This window comes from Arachis hypogaea, chromosome 16, assembly GCF_003086295.3.
Source record: "Arachis hypogaea cultivar Tifrunner chromosome 16, arahy.Tifrunner.gnm2.J5K5, whole genome shotgun sequence".
Taxonomy (NCBI): domain Eukaryota; kingdom Viridiplantae; phylum Streptophyta; class Magnoliopsida; order Fabales; family Fabaceae; genus Arachis; species Arachis hypogaea.
The window spans coordinates 39,454,296-39,467,076 of NC_092051.1; the positions used below are offsets into that span (position 1 = coordinate 39,454,296).

Sequence of the window (12,781 nt, forward strand, 5' to 3'; positions counted from 1 at the left end):
TTTTGGTAATATCAATGGCCTTGCACTCTCTCTTTGGATTTTCTTCTGTATTGCTTGGGAGAGTACTAGGAGGGATTTCAGTGATCCTTTTACTCAGCTGGCCCACTTGTGCTTCCAAATTTCTAATGGAAGACCTTGTTTCATTCATGAAACTTACAGTGGCCTTGGATAGATCAGAGACTAAGTTTGCTAAATTAGAGGTACTTTGTTCAGAGTTCTCTGTCTGTTGCTGAGTGGATGATGGAAAAGGCTTGCTATTGCTAAACCTGTTTCTTCCACCATTATTAAAGCCTTGTTGAGGCCTTTGATCCTTCCATGAGAGATTTGGATGATTTCTCCATGATGGATTATAGGTGTTTCCATAAGGTTCACCTAAGTAATTTACCTCTGCTATTACAGGGTTCTCAGGATCATAAGCTTCTTCTTCAGAAGATGCCTCTTGAGTACTGTTGGATGCAGCTTGCATTCCATTCAGACTCTGGAAAATCAGATTGACTTGCTGAGTCAATATTTTATTCTGAGCCAGTATGGCATTCAGAGTATCAATTTCAAGAACTCCCTTCTTCTGAGGCGTCCCATTACTCACAGGATTCCTCTCAGAAGTGTACATGAACTGGTTATTAGCAACCATGTCAATGAGTTCTTGAGCTTCTGCAGGCATTTTCTTTAGGTGAATGGATCCACCTACAGAAGTATCCAATGACATCTTTGATAGCTCAGATAAACCATCATAGAATATATCCAGGATGGTCCATTCTGAAAGCATGTTAGAAGGACACTTTTTGGTCAGCTGCTTGTATCTTTCCCAAGCTTCACAGAGGGATTCACCTTCTTTTTGTCTGAAGGTTTGAACATCCACTCTAAGCTTGCTCAACTTTTGAGGAGGAAAGAACTTGGCTAAGAAAGCCGTGAACAGCTTATCCCAAGAGTTCAGGCTGTCTTTGGGTTGAGAGTCCAACCACACTCTAGCTCTGTCTCTTACAGCAAAAGGGAAAAGCATGAGCCTGTAGACTTCAGGATCTACTCCATTAGTCTTAACAGTATCACAGATCTGCAAAAATTCAGTTAAGAACTGAAAAGGATCTTCAGATGGAAGTCCATGAAATTTGCAGTTCTGCTGCATCAGAGAAACTAGCTGAGGTTTCAGCTCAAAATTGTTTGCTCCAATAGCAGGAATGGAGATGCTTCTTCCATGTAAATTGGAATTAGGTGCAGTAAAGTCACCAAGCATCCTCCTTGCATTATTATTATTTTCGGCTGCCATCTCCTCTTCCTGTTCAAAAATTTCTGTAAGGTTATCTCTGGATTGTTGTAATTTAGCTTCTCTTAGTTTCCTTTTCAGAGTCCTTTCAGGTTCTGGATCTGCTTCAACAAGAATATTCTTGTCTTTGCTCCTGCTTATATGGAAAAGAGGGACAGAAAAAATAATAATAATAGGGGTCCTTTTTACCACAGTATAAAGGTCCCTGTGTAAGTAGAAGAAGAGAAAATTCGAACACGAATGGAAGAGGGGGTTCGAATTTTTGGTGAGATGAAGTGTTAGTAGATGAATAAATAAATAGAAGGAGATGAGAGAGGGAAGTGAAATTTCGAAAATAATTTTTGAAAAAAAGTTAGTGATTTTCGAAAATAGTTTTTGAAAAAGGTTAGTAGTTTTCGAAAATTAAAATAAAAAATTAAAATAATTAGTTAATTAAAAAGAAATTTTGAAAAAGAGGGAAGATATTTTCGAAAATTAGAGAGAGAGAGAGAGAGTTAGTTAGGTAGTTTTGAAAAAGATAAGAAACAAACAAAAAGTTAGTTAGTTGAAACAATTTTTGAAAAGATAAGAAGTTAGGAAGTTAGAAAAGATATTTTGAAATCAAATTTTTGAAAAAGATAAGATAAGAAGATATTTTTGAAAAGATATGATTGAAATTAGTTTTTGAAAAAGATTTGATTTTTAAAATCACAATTAATGACTTAATTCACAAGAAATCACAAGATATGATTCTAGAACTCAAAGTTTGAATCTTTCTTAACAAGCAAGTAACAAACTTGAAATTTTTGAATCAAAACATTAATTGATGATGTTATTTTCGAAAATTATGATATAAAATTAAAAAAAAAGATTTTTGAGAAATATTTTAAAAATTTTCGAAAATAACTAAGAAAAATGAAAAAGATTTGATTTTTGAAAAAGATTTTGAAAAAGATAAGATTTTTAAATTGAAAATTTGATTTGACTCATAAAAACAACTAGATTTTAAAAATTTTGAAAAAGTCAAATCTAATTTTCGAAATTTTAAGAGAGAAAAAGGGGAAGATATTTTTTTTTTGAATTTTTAATGATGAGAGAGAGAAACATGAAAATGATGCAATGCATGAAAATTTTTAGATCAAAACAATGAATGCATGCAAGAATGCTATGAATGTCAAGATGAACACCAAGAACACTATGAAGATCATGATGAACATCAAGAACATATTTTTTTAAAAAAATTTTTAATGCAAAGAAAATATGCAAGACACCAAACTTAGAATTCTTTAATGCTTAGACACTAAGAATTCAAGAATGCATATGAAAAACAAGAAAAGACACAAAACATGCAAATGCAAAGATCAAACAAGAAGACTTACCAAGAACAACTTGAAGATCATGAAGAACACTATGAATGCATGAAAATTTTCGAAAAATGCAAGATGAGTATGCAATTGACACCAAACTTATAACATGACTCAAGACTCAAACAAGAAACACAAAAATATTTTTGATTTTTATGATTTTATGAATTTTTTTGTATTTTCTTTTAATTTTTTCAAAAATCATTTTGAAAAAAGAAAAATAAGGATTCCAAAATTTTTAATATGAATTCCAGGAATCTTATGCTTTTTAGTCTAAAGCTCCAATCAAAGGGTCAGGCATGGCTTAATAGCCAGCCAAGCTTTAGTATGTAACTCAGACATGACACGCCTAGCATGCTCTATCCAGAAGAATTAGACATGGCTTTACAGCCAGCCAGGCTTCACATGCTTCATGAAACACTAGAATTCATTCTTAAAAATTCTGAAGAAAATTATATTTTTGAAAACATTTTTTTTATTTTTTTTTTCGAAAACAAATGAGAAATTTTTTTGAAAGATTTTTGAAAATTTTTGAAAATAAAACAAAAAGAAAGTTACCTAATCTGAGCAACAAGATGAACCGTCAGTTGTCCAAACTCAAACAATCCCCGGCAACGGTGCCAAAAACTTGGTGCATGAAATTGTGATCTCTGGTAATGGCTCCAAAGGCTTGGTGCTCTAATCTTAATTCATAATTTGTCACAACTTCGATACAAATAACCAGCAAGTGCACTGGGTCGTCCAAGTAATAAACCTTACGTGAGTAAGGGTCGATCCCACGGAGATTATTGGTATGAAGCAAGCTATGGTCACTTTGTAAATCTCAGTCAGGCGGATATAAAATAATTATGGAGTTTTCGAAAAAGGATAATATAATAAGGATAGAAATACTTATGTAAATCATTCGTGAGAATTTCAGATAAGCGCATAGAGATGCTTTCGTTCCTCTGAACCTCTGCTTTCCTGCTGTCTTCATCCAATCAGTCTTACTCCTTTCTATGGCTGGCTTTTTGTAAGGATGTCACCGGTGCCAATGGCTACTTTCAATCCTCTCGGGAAAATGGTCCAAATGCTCTGTCACAGCACGGCTAATCGTCTGGAGGCATCACCCTTGTCGATGGTTGCATTCTATTCCTCTCTGTGAAAATGTTCCGATGCGCTGTCACTGCATGGCTAATCATCTTTGAGGTTCTCGATCATACTGGAATAGAATTTACTATCCTTTTGCGTCTGTCACTACGCCCAGCACTTGCGAGTTTGAAGTTCGTCACAGTCATTCAATTCCAGAGTCCTACTCGGAATACCATGGACAAGGTTTAGACTTTCTGGACTCTCATGAATGCCACCATCAATCTAGCTTATACCATAAAGATTCTGATTAAGAGATCCAAGAGATATTCATTCAATCTAAGGTAGAACGGAAGTGGTTGTCAGGCACGCGTTCATAGGGAATGATGATGATTGTCACGTTCATCACATTCAGGTTGAAGTGCGAATGAATATCTTAGAAGCGAAATAAGTTGAATTGAATAGAAAACAGTAGTACTTTGCATTAATCTTTGAGGAACAGCAGAGCTCCACACCTTAATCTATGGAGTGTAGAAACTCTACCGTTTGAAAATACATAAGTGAAAGGTCCAGGCATGGCCGAATGGCCAGCCCCCAAAATGTGATCACAGGATCAAAAATACAATCCAGGATACCTAATACAATAGTAAAAAGTCCTATTTATAATAAACTAGCTACTAGGGTTTATAGAAGTAAGTAATTGATGCATAAATCCACTTCCGGGGCCCACTTGGTGTGTGTTTGGGCTGAGCTTGAAGTCTACACGTGGAGAGGTCATTCTTGGAGTTGAACGCCAGCTTTTGTGCCATTTTGGGCGTTGAACTCCACTTTGCAACTTGTTTCTGGTGTTGGACGCCAGAATTGGGCAGAGAGCTGGCGTTGAACACTAGTTTGCGTCGTCTAAATTTGGGCAAAGTATGGACTATTATATATTGCTGGAAAGCCCTGGATGTCTACTTTCCAACGCAATTAGAAGCGCACCATTTTGAGTTCTGTAGCTCCAGAAAATCCATTTTGAGTGCAGGGAGGTCAGAATCCAACAACATCAGCAGTCCTTCTTCAACCTCTGAATCTGATTTTTGCTCAAGTCCCTCAATTTCAGCCAGAAAATACCTGAAATCACAGAAAAACACACAAACTCATAGTAAAGTCCAGAAATGTGAATTTAACATAAAAACTAATGAAAACATCCCTAAAAGTAGCCAGATTCTACTAAAAACATACTAAAAACAATGCCAAAAAGCGTATAAATTATCCGCTCATCACTTTCCTTCTCCTGGGGATGGAGTTCCGATGTAGTTTCGTCGTAGGACGAGATCGTCGGGTACAAATTCTTGTCGGATGACGTCGTGGTTGTACCTTAGGCTGACTCTTTGTTTTAGGGCTAGCTCTCTGATATGGGCTATGCTTCTTACTTCGTCGGTGAGGTCTCGTTCTGCTTCCTCATCGTTACCCCTGATCATTCTCCTTGGGCTTGGGTCTCCTATTTCCACTGGGATGACAGCCTCTACGCCGAATGTTAATCGAAAAGGGGTTTCCCCGGTGGCAGTTTGGGGGGTTGTTCGGTACGACCATAAGACTAATCCGAGTTCGTCGGCCCATAGTCCTTTGGCTTCGTCGAGCCGTTTCTTGAGTCCTTTGACGATTATTTTGTTTTCGGATTCCACCTGCCCGTTTGTTTGGGGGTGTTCTACCGAACTGAAACGGTGGGATATACGTAGTCCTTCTAGGAATTCTCTGAATTTCCTATCAGTGAATTGGGTTCCGTTGTCCGAGATGACGATCTCGGGGATCCCGAATCGGGTAATGATCTGTCGCCAGAGGAATTTTTGGCATTGGGTCGCCGTGATGGAGGCCAGGGGCTCGGCTTTGATCCACTTAGTGAAATAATCTATGGCGACGATGAGATATCGGAGTTGTCTGGGTGTCGTCGGGAAAGGTCCAACGGGGTCGATCCCCTAGGTGCCGAATGGCCGTTCTGCTGATATGATGCTGAGCTGGTACGGGGCGGCTTGGTGGATATTGGCGTGCCTTTGGCATTTATCGCAGTTTTTTACTAACTACATGGAGTCCCGGATAACCGTGGGCCAGAAGTATCCAGCCCGGATGATTTTCTGGGCTAGGATTTTACCCCCGATGTGGTGGCCGCAGCAACCTTCATGAATTTCGCAGAGTATGTACTCCGTGTCCCCGGGTTCGACGCATTTAAACAGGGGTTGCGAGAATCTGCGTTTGTATAGATGTCCTGCGATGACTGTGTAATTGGCAGCTTCTCTTTTTTGTTCGTTTTCCTCCTTGGGGTCTTCTGGTAGCGTTCCGTTGAGGAGGTATTGTAGGATAGGGTAGGTCCATGATCCTCGGCTAGAGAGTGTCAGATAGGCGTTAGTCGTGGTCGATATAGACGGTGACTTAACGACTTCCTGAATTAGCGACTTGTTACTGTGTCCTGGTTTGGTGCTAGCTAGTTTAGAGAGGAGGTCTGCCCTGGCGTTTCATTCTCTAGGAACGTGCTGTATGGTTACGCGATTGAATCCTTCTTTTAGTTCATTTACCTTGGCAAGGTATTTTTGGAGTAGGGGATCTCACGTTTGGTAGTCTCCGTTAATCTGGGAACTGACTACCTATGACTCGGTATTTACTTCCAGGACTTTTGCTATGACTTCCTTAGCTAGGGCTAGGCCTGCCAGGAGGGCCTCATATTCTGCTTGATTATTTGAAACTGGGAACTCGTATTGTACTGACTGTTTGATTACGACTCTGTTTTGACTTTCGAGTATAACTCCGGCGCCTCCGGAGGTGATGTTTGATGAGCCGTCGACGTGTAGCTTCCATGACTCGGGGGTGGGGTTTCCCGGCGTCATCTCGGCGATAAAATCGGCCATGGCTTGTGCTTTGATTGCATTTCGGGGTTCGAACTTGATTTGGAACTGGGACAGCTCGATGGACCACGCTAGCATTCTTCCTGCTAGGTCGGGTTTTTGTAGCACCTGTTTGATCGCTTGGTCAGTCCAGACTGTCACGGGATGGGCCAAAAAATATTGTCGCAAGCGCCGGAAAGCCGTGAGGAGCGCGAAAGCTAACTTTTCTAGGCGTGAGTAGTGAGTTTCTGTGTCTTGTAGGACTTTGCTTATGAAGTATATGGGTTTTTGTTCTTTTTTCTCGTTTTCGCGGATGAGTGCTGCTGCGAGTACTTCTTCCGTTATGGAGAGGTATAGGTAGAGGGTCTCCCCTGTTTGGGGTTTGGCGAGAACTGGAGGTTCCGCTAGGACTCTTTTGAAATGTTGGAATGCTTCTTTGCATTTTTCTTCCCATTTGAAGGGGGCTCCTTTCTTCATCAGTTTGAAGAAGGGGATTGCTTTTTGTGCCGATGCTCCGAGGAAGCGGGATAGCACAGTGAGCCGGCCGGTGAGCTTTTGGATGTCGTTAAGGTTTTTTGGGCTTGTCATGTCGAGGATGGCACGACATTTCTTTGGGTTAGCTTCGACTTCGCGTTGCGTGATCATAAACCGAGGAACTTTCCTACCTCCATTCCGAAGGCGCATTTTGTCGGGTTGAGTCGCATTCGATGCTTTCGTAGGGTGTTCATTATGAGCCTGAGGTCACTGATGAGTTGCTCGCCTGATTCGGTCTTGGCGAGCATGTCGTCTATGTAGACTTCTAATTTGGTTCCGGACAGATTCTGGAATATCTTGTTGACAAGTCTTTGGTAGGTGTCTCCGGCGTTCTTCAGGCCGAAGGGCATGACTGTGTAGCAGAACGTCCCGTCGGAGGTGATGAATGCTGTTTTTCCTCATCAGGTCGGTGCATAGGTATTTGATTATAGCCGGAGTATGCGTCCATAAAGCTGAGGTATCGATGGCCGGATGTGGCGTCTACCAATCTGTCGATGTTTGGTAGGAGAAAGGCATCTTTTGGACAGGTTTTATTGAGGTCCGTGTAATCAATGCACATTCGCCACGTCGTGTAGGGTAGTTCCCTGATGAAGTTTGCTTTGACTAGGGCTTTTACTTGTCTTTTGACCTCGGCTGCTCAGTCTGAGGACATTTTTCGTCTCCTTTGTGCCACGGGTTTGGCTTTGGGATCTACGACTAGCCGGTGGGACATTAGGTCGGGGTCTATTCCGGGCATGTCGGCTAGTGTGAAAGCAAACAAGTCTCTGATTTGTTTTAGGAATTGGGAAAGATCCTCTTGCAGGTCGTACGGGAGGTTCCTGTTGATGAAAGTGTATTTGTCTTTGGTTTGCCCTACTTATAGCTTTTCCATGTCGCCTTCTGGTTCTGGCCTAGGCTGGCCGTCTTGTCGGGCGTCCAGGTCGGCTAGAAATATCCCAGCCACATCGCGAGACTTCTTCCGTAAAGCCAGGCTGGTGTTGTCACATTCTACTGTGACTTCCCGATCTCCGTGGATAGTACCGATGGAGCCGTCTTCCGTTATGAATTTCATTAGAAGGTATTTGGTAAAGATGATGGCAGAGAATTCATTGATTGTTTTTCTTCTGAGGATGACGTTGTAGGCGGTGGAGTCTTTTAGGACCACAAATTCGGATAGAATTGTCTTCCTTTGGTTGACTGTCCCTATGGTGAGGGGGAGGGTGATAGAACCATCCGGTTTGAGGAAGTTGTCTCCGAGTCCCGTGACGCCGTTGCGGTGTGTTTGGAGATTGTCGTTGCGGAGCTCGAGCTTGTCGAAGGCTCCTCAGAAGAGGATGTTGGAGTCTGCGCCGGTGTCCACCAGTATTCTTCGAACTAGTCCTGTTCCGATTCTTGCCGAGATGACGAAAGGTGCGTCTTCGGCCGAGGTGTCGTGCTGGCAGTCCTCGAGTAGGAAAGTTACCGTTTTGTTGGCAGTGGTAGTTGGGGCTTGGTGTCTGACGGCCAGGACTTTGAGGTCCTTTTTTAGTGTTGATTTTAACTTGCCTGATACGTCTTTGCCTGTGATAACGTTTACTATTATGGTCAGGTCGTCTTCTGGACTTTCCCTGGAGGGTTGTTTTTGCGTTCTCGGGTTGCGTCCTTCTCTTTCTGGCAACCTGTCTCTTTCCGCGCGTTTTGGTTCTCTGATGATTTTGGCAAACTCTGGGAGCTTGCTGTCTCTTATGGCTTGTTCGAGGGCGTCTTTAAGGTCGAAACAGTCTTGTGTCCTGTGCCCGTAACCTCGGTGGTAGTCGCCATAAAGGATTTTGTTGCCGACCGTTCTTTCTTTGAGTTGTCAAGCTTTTGGGATAATACCTCGATCTGCTATCTGGTGGTATATCTCGGTAATTGAGGCTGTCAGGGGTGTGTAATTGGAGAATTTGCCAATTCTGGGTGGTCAGTTTGTGTTTGTTTGTTTGGGCTGGTCCCTCTGGTTTTCTTTGGATGTTGGGTTATGCCGGGATGTCGGGTTGCCGTGTTGGGTGTTGCCGTGTTGCCGTTTGTTGGCGGCGACGACCTGGCTGACCTCCTCATCGTTTATGTAGTCTCTGGCGATGTTCTGGATCTCGTGCATGGTCCACACTGGTTTGGTGGTAAGGTGCTTGTGGAAATCTTCGTTCATGAGCCCGTTGGTTAAACAAAGGCTTGCGACGGAATCCATGAGTCCGTCTACCGTCAGGCATTCATCGTTGAAGCGGTCGAGGTATTTTCGTGTGGATTCGTCCTGTTTCTGTGTGACCCCTAGCAAGCTGATGGGGTGTTTAGCTTTGGTGATTCTGGTTGTAAATTTGGCCATGAACTTTCACGAAATGTCGCGGAAACTGGCTATGGATCCGTTAGGGGGGGCATTGAACCATTTGATTGCCGGTCCGGCTAGGGTTACCGGGAAAACTCTGTATCGGACTGCGTCGGCTGCACCTTCTAGGTTCATCCTGGCCTCAAAGGCCGTTAGGTGTTCCTGGGGGTCTTTGGTTCCGTCATACTTCATGTCCGTGGGTTTATCAAATCCTTTGGGGAGTTTTGCTTTTAAGGTCCTCTCCGTGAAGGGAGTGGCTCCCATTATCGTGTGGTCGTTTCTCGTGCGCTTGGTTTCTCGGTGTCGTCGGTCTTCGTCCGACTCATGTTGATGACTTAGATCCCGGGAAGCGCTGCAGTTGTACCTTTTACTGTGTCGCCGTTCTGGCGACTTTTCACGCCTGGGGCCGTGCGAGGTGCTGTGATTGCCTCTCCCTTCGTGTTGTTGGGTTGGCGATCGGCCGCGACGAGATCTTGATCTAGAGGTTGCGTGGCTTCCGTTTTCGGCGTTGTGCCTTTCCTTGGTCGCCACTCTGCCTTCGAGTTCCTGGAATCGAAGGCAGAGATCTTGGATTATTTGTGCCGCTTTTTCCCCCGTGTTTTCGGGATGCCGTGGTTCTGCTACGACGTGTTCGTTTTTTTTATTCTGCGCCGGAGTGGCGTAGTGGATGGTGCTTGCTATCCTTCCACGATTCGTGACCTCTTGGTGCGGGGGTAGGGTTCCTCGTTCGAGAGTTATCTTGGCTTAAGGAGGTTTCTTTGGGTATGTCCCCCATTCCGGTTTGCTTGGCGCAAGTTTCCCACAAACGGCGCCAATGTACTGGATGTCTCCGGTACGGGTTGAGAGATGGATCGGGAACTTGCGGGTCGAGGCGGATGCCGGATTATCTGACTGGAGCAATGGGAGGTGGTACCTGCAAAGACACTCCGACGCTCAAGTCAGAATGGATCTAAGAGGTAGAAGGTGTGAGGAATGAATGAATACCTGGAGGGACCTGGGTCCTCTATTTATAGGTGATGGTGAATATCTTATCTTATCTTGTTTGGCTAAGATAAGGGAGACATTTGAATTCGAAAGTTGGTTAGGAGTTCTTATTGGGCCGGTTTCGGACCCTTTGAGTGGTGGTGTGGGTTTTGGATCTAAGCGACTGGGTCCAGGATTATTCCAGGTGTAGGATCCGTAGGTTGGATCCGTAACAGTCTGTAATTTTATTATTGAATTTGAGAACGAACACAATATTTAATGAGTAATGCTATATAGTTAGTAAATATTATTATTTTTTATTAAAATTTTATTAATAATAATTTATCTTCATATTTATAAAAATTTTATGTACAAAAAATATATAATTCGTATTTATATTTATCAAAATTTGTATATATAAATTAATATAATTTGTACTTATATTTTTTAAAATTTATATATATAAATTAATAAAATTTATTATTAAAAATAATTTAGTATTTGTATTGACCGTCAGAATTTTTTTTAATAAAATAACACATATATTGTGATTTTTCTCTCCCCATTAACCGAGATATTTACCGTCGAGCGTAGAATAATAATTTTAAGATTTATATGCACATGGATAATATGACAACTTGATTAAAGGATATATAAACATTTCGACGCAATCACCTCCTGGGTTTGGGAAATGATGCCTTTATTTGGCACTATTCATGGATGCTGCTATAGCACAAAACTCCAACAAATAGAACATGAACCGAAGCTAAATAAGCATAGTAAGACCAAGTTGGTCCTGTAATTTGGTTTATTCTTCTTGGAGTTAATCAAGTCAATTCAATGTCTCAAATTTTCGTTTCCCCTTTAATGTGACATTACAACACCCTCACAACTACATTTCAATCAATCAACCATTTTAGTCCATGAAGAGCCCCACTACTCTTGATCCTTGAAAACAAAAAAAAAAAAAAAAAAAAACGTACTTTCAGTGTATCGTATGTGAGAAATAGAAATTAGTATATTCCAATTTATTTGGCTTGGCATTCATTATAAATTTTCACGCCGAAGCTTTTAAAACGATTCAATTTTCAGTATGGTATGTTCGTATCAAAATATCGAGGGTTACCAATTTAAAATTACAATGACTCTGTTATTAATAATATTAAGCCTTTAATTGGATTAATGCAACTTGATTTTTTATGAAAAATCGTCTTTAAAAAAAATTACAACTAGAACAATAAACAGATACATACACAAATAGGATAATAAACTAATATATATATTATCACCCAAAAGATGAAAAGTTAGTTAATTACTCCCTCACAGTTATGTACATATATACAACTCAAAATATTTCTGGAGTTTGGCCCATATAAGAAGTCGCTAATCTGTCGCCCAAACTAGTTTAGCCTAATCTTCTAACGTTGTCACTCAAAAAATAAAAGTGAGAGTCATACAAAAGAAACACTAAACCGGAGAGATGTCAAAAGAAGATGTTGATGTCGCTACCTAATCGCTATCAGAATTCAAGTTCACGATCTCTATATCTATCTCAAGATCCTCATCGTCAGAAAACGATGACCTCTGATGTACTCTGGGGACTACCATCACTGCTGTCGCCTGCGGAAGTTGTACCACTAGGAGAAATCTGCTCAACTGCTGAGGACTGACTAGAAGCTACGGCGGAAGTCTCTACGGCGAAAGGGTCAGAGGAGCGAGTAGAAAGAGACTTTATCGACATATCCAAATCTATTGGAGGAGACTCAGGGATGTAGTCATTGATGACAGGGCTAGGCTCAAGCACCGGCTTATCATCCTGCTGTGCTGGAACAAGACCTCCATGCACGTGATCAAAAGGATGATGAACAGAATCGGGATGTAACCAAGATAGCAGAAAAGTATACGATACATCAGAATCAAAGAGGGGTGAAGCTAGTGAGTGCTGAAAAAGATGATCTCAACTACGTGCTTACGGACTCGAGGCTCCGCAGCCACCATATAGAAGCTGTGAAGGACAGGATCCTCGTACACATAGGGCTGCTCGAGCTCATAGAAAACGACACCCATCTCTATCTGAAGGGGGTAGGAAGATAGAGGTAAGAACTGGGGAGTTCTTAATAAGGTAGGGGTGAAACAAGTTAAGTTGCTTTTTATATATATCGGCCACGTGTCCCAGATCAATCAAACCACTACAAAGGAACATAGAGCAAAAAACAATCAAGAGCAAACGACACATAACATACAACCACAAGAACGAATTCAAAATACAAAAGAAATATGCGCAAATAAGTATGATGCATGTCTAGCCCTAGTGCAGGTAATGAGCTCATCCGTCGGTTTTCGACCCGCGCCCGACATTACATCCTTACAAACGTTGTCTCTCGTTGCCATCGCTTCGGGGTATAGTGCCCGATACACTCTTGGGTTATAGCACCTG

At 41.8% G+C, this 12,781-nt stretch overlaps 1 protein-coding gene and 1 non-coding gene across 2 annotated transcripts; one reads left to right on the top strand and one right to left on the bottom strand.

Moving 5' to 3' along the window:
- The first annotated feature begins 760 nt into the window (after window positions 1-760).
- Window positions 761-868, top strand: LOC112761668 (small nucleolar RNA R71). The gene has a single exon (XR_003182052.1). It is a non-coding gene; the product is annotated as a small nucleolar RNA R71 (small nucleolar RNA).
- Window positions 869-4,934: 4,066 nt separating this feature from the next.
- Window positions 4,935-7,214, bottom strand: LOC140180108 (uncharacterized). The gene is made up of 2 exons (XM_072220504.1): window positions 6,312-7,214; window positions 4,935-5,483 (listed from the first exon to the last, which is right to left on the bottom strand). The coding sequence occupies exons 1-2, from the start codon at window positions 7,212-7,214 to the stop codon at window positions 4,935-4,937; spliced, it is 1,452 nt and encodes a 483-aa protein (XP_072076605.1).
- Between the last annotated feature and the right edge of the window lie 5,567 nt (window positions 7,215-12,781).

Bases quoted from the DNA above. Each gene is read 5' to 3' on its own strand.
- LOC140180108 (XM_072220504.1), bottom strand. From the start codon at position 7,214: ATGCGCCTTCGGAATGGAGGTAGGAAAGTTCCTCGGTTTATGATCACG. The intron at 5,484-6,311 runs GTAAATACCGAG...CTCTGGCGACAG, and splicing joins TCATAGCAAAAGTCCTGGAA to ATCATTACCCGATTCGGGAT.